The sequence below is a fragment of the Gracilinanus agilis genome, chromosome 6 (assembly GCF_016433145.1).
Source record: "Gracilinanus agilis isolate LMUSP501 chromosome 6, AgileGrace, whole genome shotgun sequence".
Lineage (NCBI taxonomy): Eukaryota > Metazoa > Chordata > Mammalia > Didelphimorphia > Didelphidae > Gracilinanus > Gracilinanus agilis.
Genome location: NC_058135.1, coordinates 11,589,553 through 11,601,097, shown reverse-complemented (window position 1 = coordinate 11,601,097; position 11,545 = coordinate 11,589,553). Strand labels below are relative to the sequence as shown.

Here is an 11,545-nt window from a genome sequence, read left to right as displayed (position 1 = left end):
TATGATGAAAATGTTTTAATAAAATTTCATTTCATTTCATTTTGGTTATGTTTTAAACTGCTGGTAAAAATCCTTAGGTTTTAGTACATAATGAATTGCACTTAACACAACAAATGTTTTTCTCTCCTTAGTTAAACAAGTACCTGTTAAGGCTTATTCTCTGTGGCTGGCTTGAGTTGGGATGGGTTACCGCAAGGAGGAAGCTGCCTTGTGTTAGGGTGGTAGAGAGGCAGCCCATGTTCCTATTAACATCAGCCACAGCACCCCAAAACAGGAAGGCAGTGCAGATGCCTGAGGTGTTACAAGGGCTGCAGTCCAGGAACAAGTAGGAGATGTGAGCATCAAAGGAGTAACTGAAGGCAACTTGATTCTCCCACTGGAGTTTGGATAAAATGTGTTTTCAGAAGATCTTAATGATTAAAATCAAGTACCTTCAAAACAAGATGTGCAATGGAAGTTTAAATGGTTCTTCATGGAATGTGGGGTAGACCCAATTTGTGACTGCTCCCTCAGGGTTAGCAGAGCTCCATCCACATTATCTGGGAGGCAGGTTGGCAGAAGTCTCTCATCCACATGTATCCAATAAACATGAGTGGGGTGAAGATAGCCCCTGCACCTTGGTCAAGCCAGTTAATATAGAATCCTGGCTCCAAGTGGGGCAGAGGGGGCAGTTAGGTTCCAAGAGTAAATCCTTTAACTCTGGATAAAAAATGGTAGGCCTGGGGGAAAACAGGTGGAGTAACAAACCCTATTGTTAATAATGAGTGTTTTTTGACTTTGATGGATTTTTAAAAAATTGTTGATAGAATTTAAGAAAAACAGCTTTTTAAGGAAGAGTTTGTTTTCATTATAGACCCTTACTGCTCTGTAAGAAAAGACTAGCACATTCTTTCATAAGTCTGCCCATCCAAATAACTTTTGAGTTTCTTTCTTTGCCTTTTCTTTTGCTCTGTGATTTCATTGTTTGAGGCAGTTCCAGGGAGAAAATTCCTCTAGTAGTGCTGGTCTGCACCTTCTTAATTACTTGAGAGTCTTGGTCACACACAGCTAGTCCAAAGCCAGCTCTATTCACTTTGCCAGGCAGCTGCTCTCTTGCTTGTTTTCTACATCCCAACGCGTATTTTACCTTTGAGAAAATGTTTAATCTTGCCTATATTTGATGGATAAGACTTATGAAGCGATTCATCTCTATCAGTTAAGATCTCTTTACATACAGGTAGAAACTTTCAAAATTATACAAAGAACCAGTAAGAACATTGACAAATTTTGGACAAAATAAGGAACGGGGAAAAAAAGTTCGACTCACAATATGAAATTCTGAAAAGTTGCTGAATGGGTGCAAGATTCTCTACTGGCTATGTAAATATTCGCCACTGAATGGAAAAAATGAGTTTGAAATGGAAAAATAAGTCTTTTACAAAATTAAGTACCATATAAAAATGAAGGTGGTTTCTTCCTATATATCATCAGTGGGAAAGGCACCAGGGTCTCCTCTCCCTCCGTACATCTATACATCTTTATAATTTATAGGACTAGAGAAGAAAAGAAAGAACTGAGAATGAGTCTTGTAAACTCTGCCTCATGAAATGCATAGACTTAGATAGAGTTTTAAAAATTTTGCTGTCAGAAATAGGGGCTTTCCTTATATTTCAGGGCTGACCAGCTTGTTCGTCTTCGGCTGGATACCTGTTCTGTAGTTCTGTAGGCCGCTAGAGAGAGAAGATGAGCAATGTAGGTTCAGACATCAGAAACTGTACAGAAAGGAAGCCTTGGGGAAAGCCCAATGCAAGGCATCCTTCAGGACAGTGATCAAGGGAAATCATCCCCTTAGAGAAAGGGAAATGCCAAAGGATGAAGAGGCCAGTTTCTTTTAGCTCAGCAGCTGGCAGATCTCTTTGTGGACGCAGCAAAGGAAATCCACGTAAGATGCTCCTCCGTAAAGACCTTTGTCTTCCACAAGGAACTGTCGGAAAGCTATCTCTGGCTGCTCTCGCTGCTTCACGATCGTAAGCTGGAAAAAGAAATGTCCTGTCATCAGAGGGCTTGGGCACATTGTAAGCTCAAAAATAGCCCCCCCTCCCGGAAATGGTGATTAGAGTTTCAAAAATGGTAAACCTGATGATTTAAAGGGAACTGGGGAACATGCTGGCTTAATTTTATTGCCATGCATGCAGGAGAGACGGAAAGGCCTAATTGCCTGTGACGCCTAGAAAACAGGTGAGCCTGTAGAGGTGGAAACCATTACACTAGAATTTCACCTTGCTGGACATGTTCTTCCTACCCCATTTTCATGGCTCAACTCTTGTTTCTTTTTTCTTTCCTGTTCCAACCTGTGCTTTTCTTTCCAAACCTGAGATCTTACTATTCTAACAAGATGAAATCAAATAGGAAGGAAATGTCTTTATGTTTTCTATTATATCTTAATTTTTGAATTCCATTTTTTTGGTCATTTATTAATTTTTTAACATTCTGAATTCCAAATTCTCTCTATCTCTTGAGCCCCTCTCTCACCTACTGAGAAAGCAAGCAGTTTGATATCTATCACACATCTGAAGTCATGGAAAACTTATTTCTATATTTGCCACGTTGCCAAAAAAAAGAAAAAAAAACAATTGAAGTGAAAAAATTGTGCAGATTGCACTCAAGAGCTCATCGCTTCTTTCTCTGGAGTTGGATGGTATTTTTCATCACAGGTGTGGATTTGTCTTGGTTCACTGTATCTCATCAGAATAGCCAAGTCTCTTACAGTTTATTCATCATTAGAATATTGCTCGGGATCTGCTCCCTCTATTCCTTTCTCATCAAACTCGAGCTGCTGGTCCTGCTTCTACCATAAATAGGGGAGGGGGCACTGGTGGTGGAGTTGGGGATTGCTCCAACTGGAGAATGTTTTGGTCGGACCACTTCACAGCACCAACAGTGCAATCCTCTGTTTCTGCCTTTCCTCTGGCATTTGTCAGTTTCCTTTTCTGTCAGATAGCCATTCTGATACATGAGATGTTACCTCAGAGTTGTTTTAATTTACATTACTCGATTAGTGATTTGGCACATTTTCCCATATGACCTGATAGCTTTGAGTTCTAAGAACCACCTGTTTATATCCTTTGGCCATTCAACAATTGGGGAATGGCTTTTATTTTTTTATCATTTGGGCTCAGTCTCATATATATATATATATATATATACACGTGTGTGTGTGTGTGTGTGTGTGTGTGTGTGTGTGTGTGTGTATGAGAAATTGAACCTTTATCAAGCTGTAAAAAATTTTCCCCTAGTTTCTTGCTTTCGTTCAAATTTTTTGCTGCAGTGGTTTTGCTTGTGCAAAACTTTTTTAATTTCATGTAATCAAAATTAACCATTTTACCTCCTGTGATCCTCTTATCTCTTGTTTGGTCATAAATTCTTCCCTTATCCATAGATCTGACAGGTAAATCTTTCCATACTTCCCTAATTTGCTTATGATAACACTTTTCTGTCTAAACTGTGTACCCATTTTGACCTTTTCGTGACATATGGTATGAGATGTTGGGCTATGTTTAGTCTCTGCTAGACTGTTTTCCAGTTTTCCAAGCAGTTTTGGTCAGAGTGATTTTGTTAGTGATTTCTAGTGATTCTAAAGGCTTTGAACATTTACCATGTGCCAAGTATTAAGTGCTTTACAAATATATCATTTGATTTGTGAGGTAGGTGCTGTTGCCCTTATCTTACAGGTGAGGAAACTGAGGTTAAGTGATTGCAACCCCCCCCCCCCCCCCCAATCACAAGTAGTAAGTGCCTACGGTCAAACTTAAATTTAGATCTTCTTGCCTGCAGACCTAGCCCTCTAGTCATTGCCCCATCAAGCTGCCCCTGAATTTGGTTTAATCAGCTACCCAAGGACAAGATGGGGAAGAAAGGGCTTGATGGCATTTTCTCTAACCCCCCCTCCAAAACCTCAAAGCTTTTTTTTTTTTTTTTAAACCCTCACCTTCCGTCTTGGAGTCAATACTGTGTATTGGCTCCAAGGCAGAAGAGTGGTAAGGGCTAGGCAATGGGGGTCAAGTGACTTGCCCAGGGTCACACAGCTGAGAAGTGGCCGAGGCCAGATTTGAACCTAGAACCTCCCGTCTCTAGGCCTGACTCTCATTCCACTGAGCTACCCAGCTGCCCCCAACCTCAAAGCTTTTAATTAGCTGGGGGGTTGATAGAAGCCAAATGTGATATGGAGAGCAATGGAGCTCATGTACTGTTAGCTCCCCTTAATAAGAAGGTGACCATTCCACCACAAACACCTGAAAAATGAATGTTGTAACATTACAAAGAACAAGTCTGGCCCTGAGGAAGAGACAGAACAGGACTTGTACAGGTGCAGGAAGGTGGTGGTACTTGAGTATGGAATATTGTATATAATATATTTTCCCACTATTTGTTGGTTTTGTTGAATTTTTAATAATCCCCCCCTTATTTAAAAAAGTATTTGTTACAAGAAGTGTCTCTCCGAGAGGGGAAGGAGGAGGAACATGGGGGAAAATATCAAGAAAAATCAGTTTAAAAATACATTTGGTATCTAGAGCAATGGAAGGGACAGTTCAGCTCTACTGTTTGGTACTACATTTGAGGAAACTGACAAACAGGAGTCACCAGGGTACTGGGACACTTAAAAGTGTGGATCCACTGAAAAACAATGTCCTTGTGTTCTAAAGAAGTCAGAGTGGGCACTGCAGGAAGGGAGAGAAGGCCTGAGCCTTGGTGGCTCGATTTATGGAAAAGTCTTTCTTTTTTAGATGTGTTAACTTTGTCAGTTTGTTCCAAGACCATGATGGAGAACTTCATGTACTTAATGGTACTACAATCTCTCTTCTGTTTGCACTTAGGTGATGACAGGTAGGTAGCTGGAGAGACTTGGAGAGGTGTTGTTTTTTTTTTTTAAATTATAAATAATGGCTTCTTCCAAAGACCACATTCTAAAAGTGCAGGAGCTATGTTAAATCCCCATAATTCCTCTCCCATTTTCTCACAGTGGAGAAAACAACCAGAAACCAATAAAAAACGAATATTGCAGAGTTACAAAGAACAAACCTGGCCAGGTAGAGTTAGAAGACGCTTTTGCAGAGGAAGAGATTGCAGTCCCCCAGTGTAGAACACTACAAATATTGTCAGGTTTTTTGGTGTTTTGATTGGTTTGCTGATTAGTAAACTTTTGCTCAAAAGTTATACTTAAAGAATGAGGAAATCTGATCACTTACTTTCATCGAATATGGCTTCTTCTGTTGGATGTTACTCATGATCAGTCTGAGTTTCTGAGAGTATGGACTCCCCACCTCAGGCAGTGATGTCTACATGGAGAGAATTCAAATTTAAGGATCAAGTGAGCCTACTTGAAAGGATTGTGTCTCTTCCTAGTTGGTAGTGAAACAGATGGATTAGACTTCTGAAATGGATAATTAAATTGTTGTTCATTTTAATTAAAACTGTATTCCTATCTGCCACTCTTATTCTCCATGGAAATGGACAATTATCTGTTGGGGGAAAAACCTAAATATAATGATCTCTAGCTTCCTTCAAGACTGCTGGGAAATGCTTTGAGAGGTTGGTGTGCCAGGTTGACATCAATCACAGTAAGGCATTTAAAGGGGATGGTAGCTAGGGAGTCCTAGCTAGCTAGTCTAGGTGGGATGGAAGGGGATGTATGATTTCAGGAGGCATGTGTGTGTGTGTGGGGGGCATTACCAATGTAGACGGGCAAACTGTTTTGCAGCTTGTAGTCTTAAGAACTTCCTTAGGTCAATAAGAAGAGTCTGGTCTGGGTTCAGAACTTGAACCTAGGCCCTCCTGACTCTGAGGCCAAATCTTTAGCCATTCCATACTGTGAGGCTCCCACTTCTGCCCCCACCCCACTTCAATAATGTCAGACTTGGCAAAGGCCTTAGCCTAACTATTGCAATCTATTTCTTACACAGAACTATGGGTGATACTGGTTTTTCCTTTCTGTAATCCATAGATGGGTGCTAAATAGAGAACATTGAAAGGGCTTTTATTTTGAATTCACCTGACCCTTCTCCCCCCCATAACCATACCCCAAAGGAAAAAGAAACTCACTACGTCTGTGTTGATATGTGTAAAGGAGGGCACGTTAAATATTCCTTGAATCAGCTCTGGTGGCGTGCTTCCTCCCAGCCAGAGGAACATCCTGAGCCCGTTAGCCAGTAAGAAGACTCCTCCTTCAGAAAGACGTTCCTCAGAGCAGCGAATAGCAGCTGGGAGAGTTTCACTCTTGATATCCATGGTGTGCTGTGGAGATAAAGCAGTCTTGGAGCAATGGCTCTTCAAATTTTTGGACTCCAACCCCCTTTATACAATTAAAAATGATTGAAGCCCCCTATCAAAAAGCTTTTATTTTTATCAGTCTATATTTGCTGCTTCAAAATGTCTTAGTGTTATTGTGAAACTAGTTGGACCTTGGAAGTCCTCAGAAAGCATCTCAGGGACCCCCAGGAGAAGCCTGGACCACCCTTTGAGAACCAATGATCCAAAAGATATTTGAGCGTAACCAGCTTTATTTCCTCATGAAATAGTGAGCTCACCTATCCTTGGAAGTAGTCAGGCTAGATGACTTTGGCTTGAACCCATGATCCAACCCTTCAAATCCAAAATTCTAGGGTTGTGAATGAATCTCTCCTTCAGTCATTCTTGGTTGAACCCACCTAGGCCAAATCCTCCAAGTCTGAATATTACTCAAGTGCCTTACTATGGTTTTAGTTATTATACTTATCCCAAGATCAAGTACAATCTCGTTTCAAGGGCAGCGCTCTCTCGTTGGGCCTTGAATGACCCTTCAGGGTGTTTGTCTTATAGAGGCAGATTTCCTGCCTGTTCTGTGGTCTTTGCACCCACATGGTGACAAATATCCATCACTCACTTTTGCATGTTTGTAATTACGGATATAATGCAGTTGTTATCTCCTGAACAATTGAACTGGACTTCTTCAGGCCGTCTGTGGAATTTTAAACCTAATGGAAAGCTGCTTTCAAAGCCCGATCATCCAGGAGCCACCTCCTACAGCAGACGTTTCCTGATATCTTCCTGTTATTATTAGAACTGTCTCATCCTTGAAATGCCTTTGAATAACTTTGTATTTCCTTTTTTGTGTACATTTGTGTCCCCCTTTGCTGCCCTAAGAAAATGTGAGCTCCTTGGTTAAGCACAGGGCTTATTTGGGGCTTTGTCTCTGTGCCTAGCACAGAGTAGATGCTTAATGAATATTTGTTCAATTAAGCTGTGTACTTAATTGGTTGAGGAGTTTTGACTCAGTGAAGGAAATTATAGGAACCCCATGGAATTATTATTGAAGAAAATTAAATCCCAAATATCCCCCATCGCCCTGCTTCCTTATCCCCCATCCCTCAACTTTGGTGAACACATCATCATACCCATGCCTCTCTCTAAATCCCAGAACGTGCTTGGAAGGGCCCGCGACCCCGACTTCCTTATTTTGGGGCACGCAACTCGGAAGTGCACTATGGAAAGAGCAGACACCGCCGTTCCTTTCTGCCGGTGCTGCATACTCACTATTGGTATAAGCTGTGGGTAGAAAAAGAGCTGAGTGTCTGCCACAGCCATCGCCATGACCAGCTGCCGCTGGTATGCTCGTTCATCCATGGAGATCTCTGGTCTGCTCAGTAGCACACAATTTTTTAGCAGACTGTTCATGTACACTGGCAACACCTTCATGGCATCAGGCAGGATGAGCTGAAAAGAGAAGGGCATTGTCGGACGGCCTTTCCTGACCTTGCAAAAGGCAGCGAGGTGATGCAGTGCTTAGAGTGCTGGGCATGAAGTAGGGAAGACTCGTTTTCTTGAGTTCAAATCTGGTCTATGGCCTTACCACCCTGAATACCCCCGATCTCATCTGAGTTCAAATCTGTCCTCAGAGGCACGTTTTCTGTAAAATGAGCTGGAGAAGGAAATGGCAAACCACTAGTGTCTTTGCCAAGAAAACCCCGAATGACATGACTGAAAACAACTGAGCAATAATGATTGGACCTTAGGATCCATAGAACACATATAACATATAACATATAATCCATATAACACTGAAAAATGATGGAGTTGGACCTGATGGCTTCTTAAGGCCTCTTCCAGTGCTGAACTTTGTACTCTCTAATGCCCTTATCCTCTCAAGCCAAATGCATTGTGGAGTCTCTGCTATTCATTCTAGGCTCCTAGCTTTGCTCTGGGTTTGGGAAGCGTTAACTATTGTCTAGTTCTTAACCCGTGATAGAAATTTTGGCCAACAGAAACCCAAACGTTTATTTTACCTCATAGGCAGATCTAAAGATAAAATAGGACAGAAGGGAGGAAAACACTTATTAAGAACCTATTGGGTGCCAGGCCCTGTACTAAGTGCTTTATAATTTTTTCTCATTTAATCCGTATAACCTCTCAGGAGGTAGATGCTATTATTATCCCCATTTTATAATTGAGGAAACTGAGGCAAACAGGGCTAAGTGAGTTGCTCAAGGTCACACAGCTAGTATCTGAGGTCAGATTTGAACACTTGTTTTTGATGCCAGATGCTACTTTATTTGCTGTCCCACCTTGCTGCTTAGGGGTCATGGAGTCCCTTTTCTGGAAGCAAAGGATTATCTGGTTCAGATGTGGGAACTGGGAAATAAATCTGTTAGAACAAAAGTATGGAGTTTTAGACAACATATTGAGTTTACCTAACACTCAGACACAGTGGTGAATGAGCAAGGTCAAAAGGATATCGTTTCTTTCTGGGAAAGCAGTATATTCTGGGTTTGAAAAGAGAAGCAGTGAATCAATAATATCACTGCTGGGTCACAAGGAGATCAGAGATAAAGGAAAAGGACCTGCCAGTACCAAAATATTTTTAGCATCTCTCTTTTTAGTGGAAAAGAATTAGAAAATGAGGGCTTGTTCATCATTTGGGGAATGGACGAATAAGTCATAGTATATGGTTGTAATGGAATACTATTGTACCATAAAAAATAATCAATGGGTTAAGTTCAGAAAAACCTGGAGAGACTTATATGAACTGATGCAAAGTGAAGTGAGCAGAACCAGAAGAACAGTGTATACAGTAACAGAAATATTATAGAATGATCAATTGTGAAGGACTAAATAAGCCATTAGCAGCAAAGCTAGTCTCCAAGGTAAACCATGAGGGACTCATAATGAAAATGCCATCTATAACCAAAGAAGGAACTGTTGGAGTCTGAGTGCGGATCAGAGCATGCCATCTTCTACTTTATTTCCTTTGTGAGATTTCTATTGTGCATGTGATTTGTGTCTTCTATCACGATATGAGCAATGTGGAAATATGTTTTGCATGAAAGCACTGGTATTACCTATACCAGACAATTTACTGCCTCAGGGAACTGGAGTGGAAAGGAGGGAGAGAGAAAATCTGAATCCTAAAATGTCAGAAAACAATTGTCAAAAATTGTTTCTACATGTAACTGAAAAATAAAAATAAAAAAGGATAACCAAGTCTCTGCAAAAGGGAGTTGGAGGGTGGGGGGAGAGGGAAAGTGACTTGTTGGGAAGTCTTGCCCATGGGTAGAGCAAGTCCTCTGGGCACTCTCAGTATTTTCTTGGGCAGATGCCCACTGAACCTGTCATGCTCACCAGCACCATTTGGTGGGTTATATGTTTTGTGAAACTCAGGTCTGTGATGTAAACTCTAAAGACATGTCTCAGACACTGAAACCTCCCCTCCTACACCTCTGTTTTGGGTTATGTAAGGCTAAGTGCTTTATGGGTGATTGGACAGACAAATGTTCAGCCTCTCTGAACCCAGAGTGGAAGGGGGCCTCCTCACCTGGCTCACAGCTGAGGGATTGGCACAGTTCTTGCGGTAACATGCCAACATGTGAGCAGTCTGATGCACCAGGATGTCCCGGACTGTCTTCAAGGGCTGCGTGAGAACCGCTGAGAAGGCTACAAATAAAGCAAAGGATGGTAGCTTTTGAGAAGAAATCTCAACAGCAGAGACAACACCCCAGAGCATTTAGACTTAGTTTGCCCAGCTTGAGGGAAAAGGACCAGCATTCTGTAATCCCTGAACTGAAAAAGACTGATTTTACACTCTTCTTCTTCCTTCCTCATGCTCATTTCCTTGAGAGGAGAGGTGATGAGGGAGCCCTGGACCTGGTAACTGGAGCCCTGAATTGTCCCAAATTGTTAACAATAACAAAAAGCCAGGGATGGTAGAAGATGAAATTACAATTTTTAACTATAATGATGGAGATACGATGGACACCTGAGCTCCAGCTCTACCCAACTCCTCATCCAGTGCCTCCTGGTGGTATCTGGCAACCTTGGGCTTTGGAAGATAGCGCTTTGGAAGCACTGGTTCTGATGGGTTCTCGAGCTAGAAAGGGGCCTGAGGACTACATATTCTGTCTCAGATCTAGACTACCGAACTCTGAAGTGGCTTAATGCCCTTTCTCTGACAATGGGGGAACCTGAGGCCCCAAAAGGTTAGGTCACTTGCTCAGGGTTTTATGGCTTTTAAGCATCTGAGAGAAGTCTAAGAGTCAAGTCTTCCTGACTCAAGCCCCATGCTGTAGCCTAGGCAGCTCTCAAAGCAGGGCCTCCTACCAGTTCAAAGGATCATAGATTTTAGAGGTAGGACCCCTAGAGGCAATCCAACCTCCTCATTTTATTATTCATTTATTTTTTAGACCTTTATCTTCTAACTTCGTGTCAGTTCTAGGGCAGAAGAACAGCAAGGGGCTAGGCAACTGCAGTTAAGTGACTTGCCAAGGGTCACATAGTTAGGAAGTGTCTGAGGCCAGATTTGAACCTAAGTCCTCCTGATTCCAGGCCTGGCACCCTATCCACCCGACTACCTAGTTCTCCCTAAGCCCCCTTTAGAGAACAAGGCACAGAGAGGACCAGTGATTTGTCCACGGTCACAGCTGCTAAGCAAATGAAGTGGGATTTGACTCCAAGCCAGATAGCTTCTAACGCCCTTTCACTCTTGGGCTGCCTTTCCAATGACTTCATTATTATATATATTTTTTCAATACGAAGAAACTTGTGGATGGACAGTCTAAGAAAGGAGACTGGGGAAGGAAAATCCCCAATCAGGCAATGAGAAAGAAAGGGGAGGTCCCATGCTCTGTAGGCCCACTGGCCAGGGCAGCTGTTTATATGCCACCCAGTGCCATGGAAGGCCCAGATCCATCCGCCTCCACTGAGACAGGCTGGTCCCTTTTAACTTGGAGAGCATTCACACCCAAGTGTAATCTCAGAAAAAAAAAGGTATCTTTCAAACACTCATACCGCCTGAGCCCTGGTGTTCCCCTTGGGGGAGATAGGTTTTACCTGATTTGGCAAAGAAGTTGATGAGGGCATCCGTCTCACAGCTCTTATAAAGGTCAGCTAACTGGCTGCTGCAGTTCAGGCCAATGTTATGAATCCTTAGTCTCCTCTGGCCACTGATGGTTGTGTAAAGCACTGCACACTGTGTTAAGGGAAAAGCCACAGTCTTAACTGGGTAGTCCACACTTCGTTCCCTCCCTCCCTCCCTCCCTCC

At 42.3% G+C, this 11,545-nt stretch overlaps 1 protein-coding gene across 1 annotated transcript in view; it reads right to left on the bottom strand.

The window, feature by feature from the left end:
- The window catches only part of LOC123251702 (protein transport protein Sec24D), a 49,597-nt gene continuing 38,052 nt past the window's right edge, over positions 1-11,545 (bottom strand). Inside the window, exons 9-14 of the mRNA XM_044681011.1 lie at positions 11,335-11,473; positions 9,824-9,942; positions 7,549-7,728; positions 6,079-6,270; positions 5,226-5,315; positions 1-2,011 (exon numbers count right to left, since the gene is read on the bottom strand). Of these exons, the coding sequence (XP_044536946.1) occupies positions 1,871-2,011; positions 5,226-5,315; positions 6,079-6,270; positions 7,549-7,728; positions 9,824-9,942; positions 11,335-11,473 (861 nt within the window). The 3' untranslated portion in view covers positions 1-1,870. The remainder of the gene's footprint in view (positions 2,012-5,225; positions 5,316-6,078; positions 6,271-7,548; positions 7,729-9,823; positions 9,943-11,334; positions 11,474-11,545) is intronic.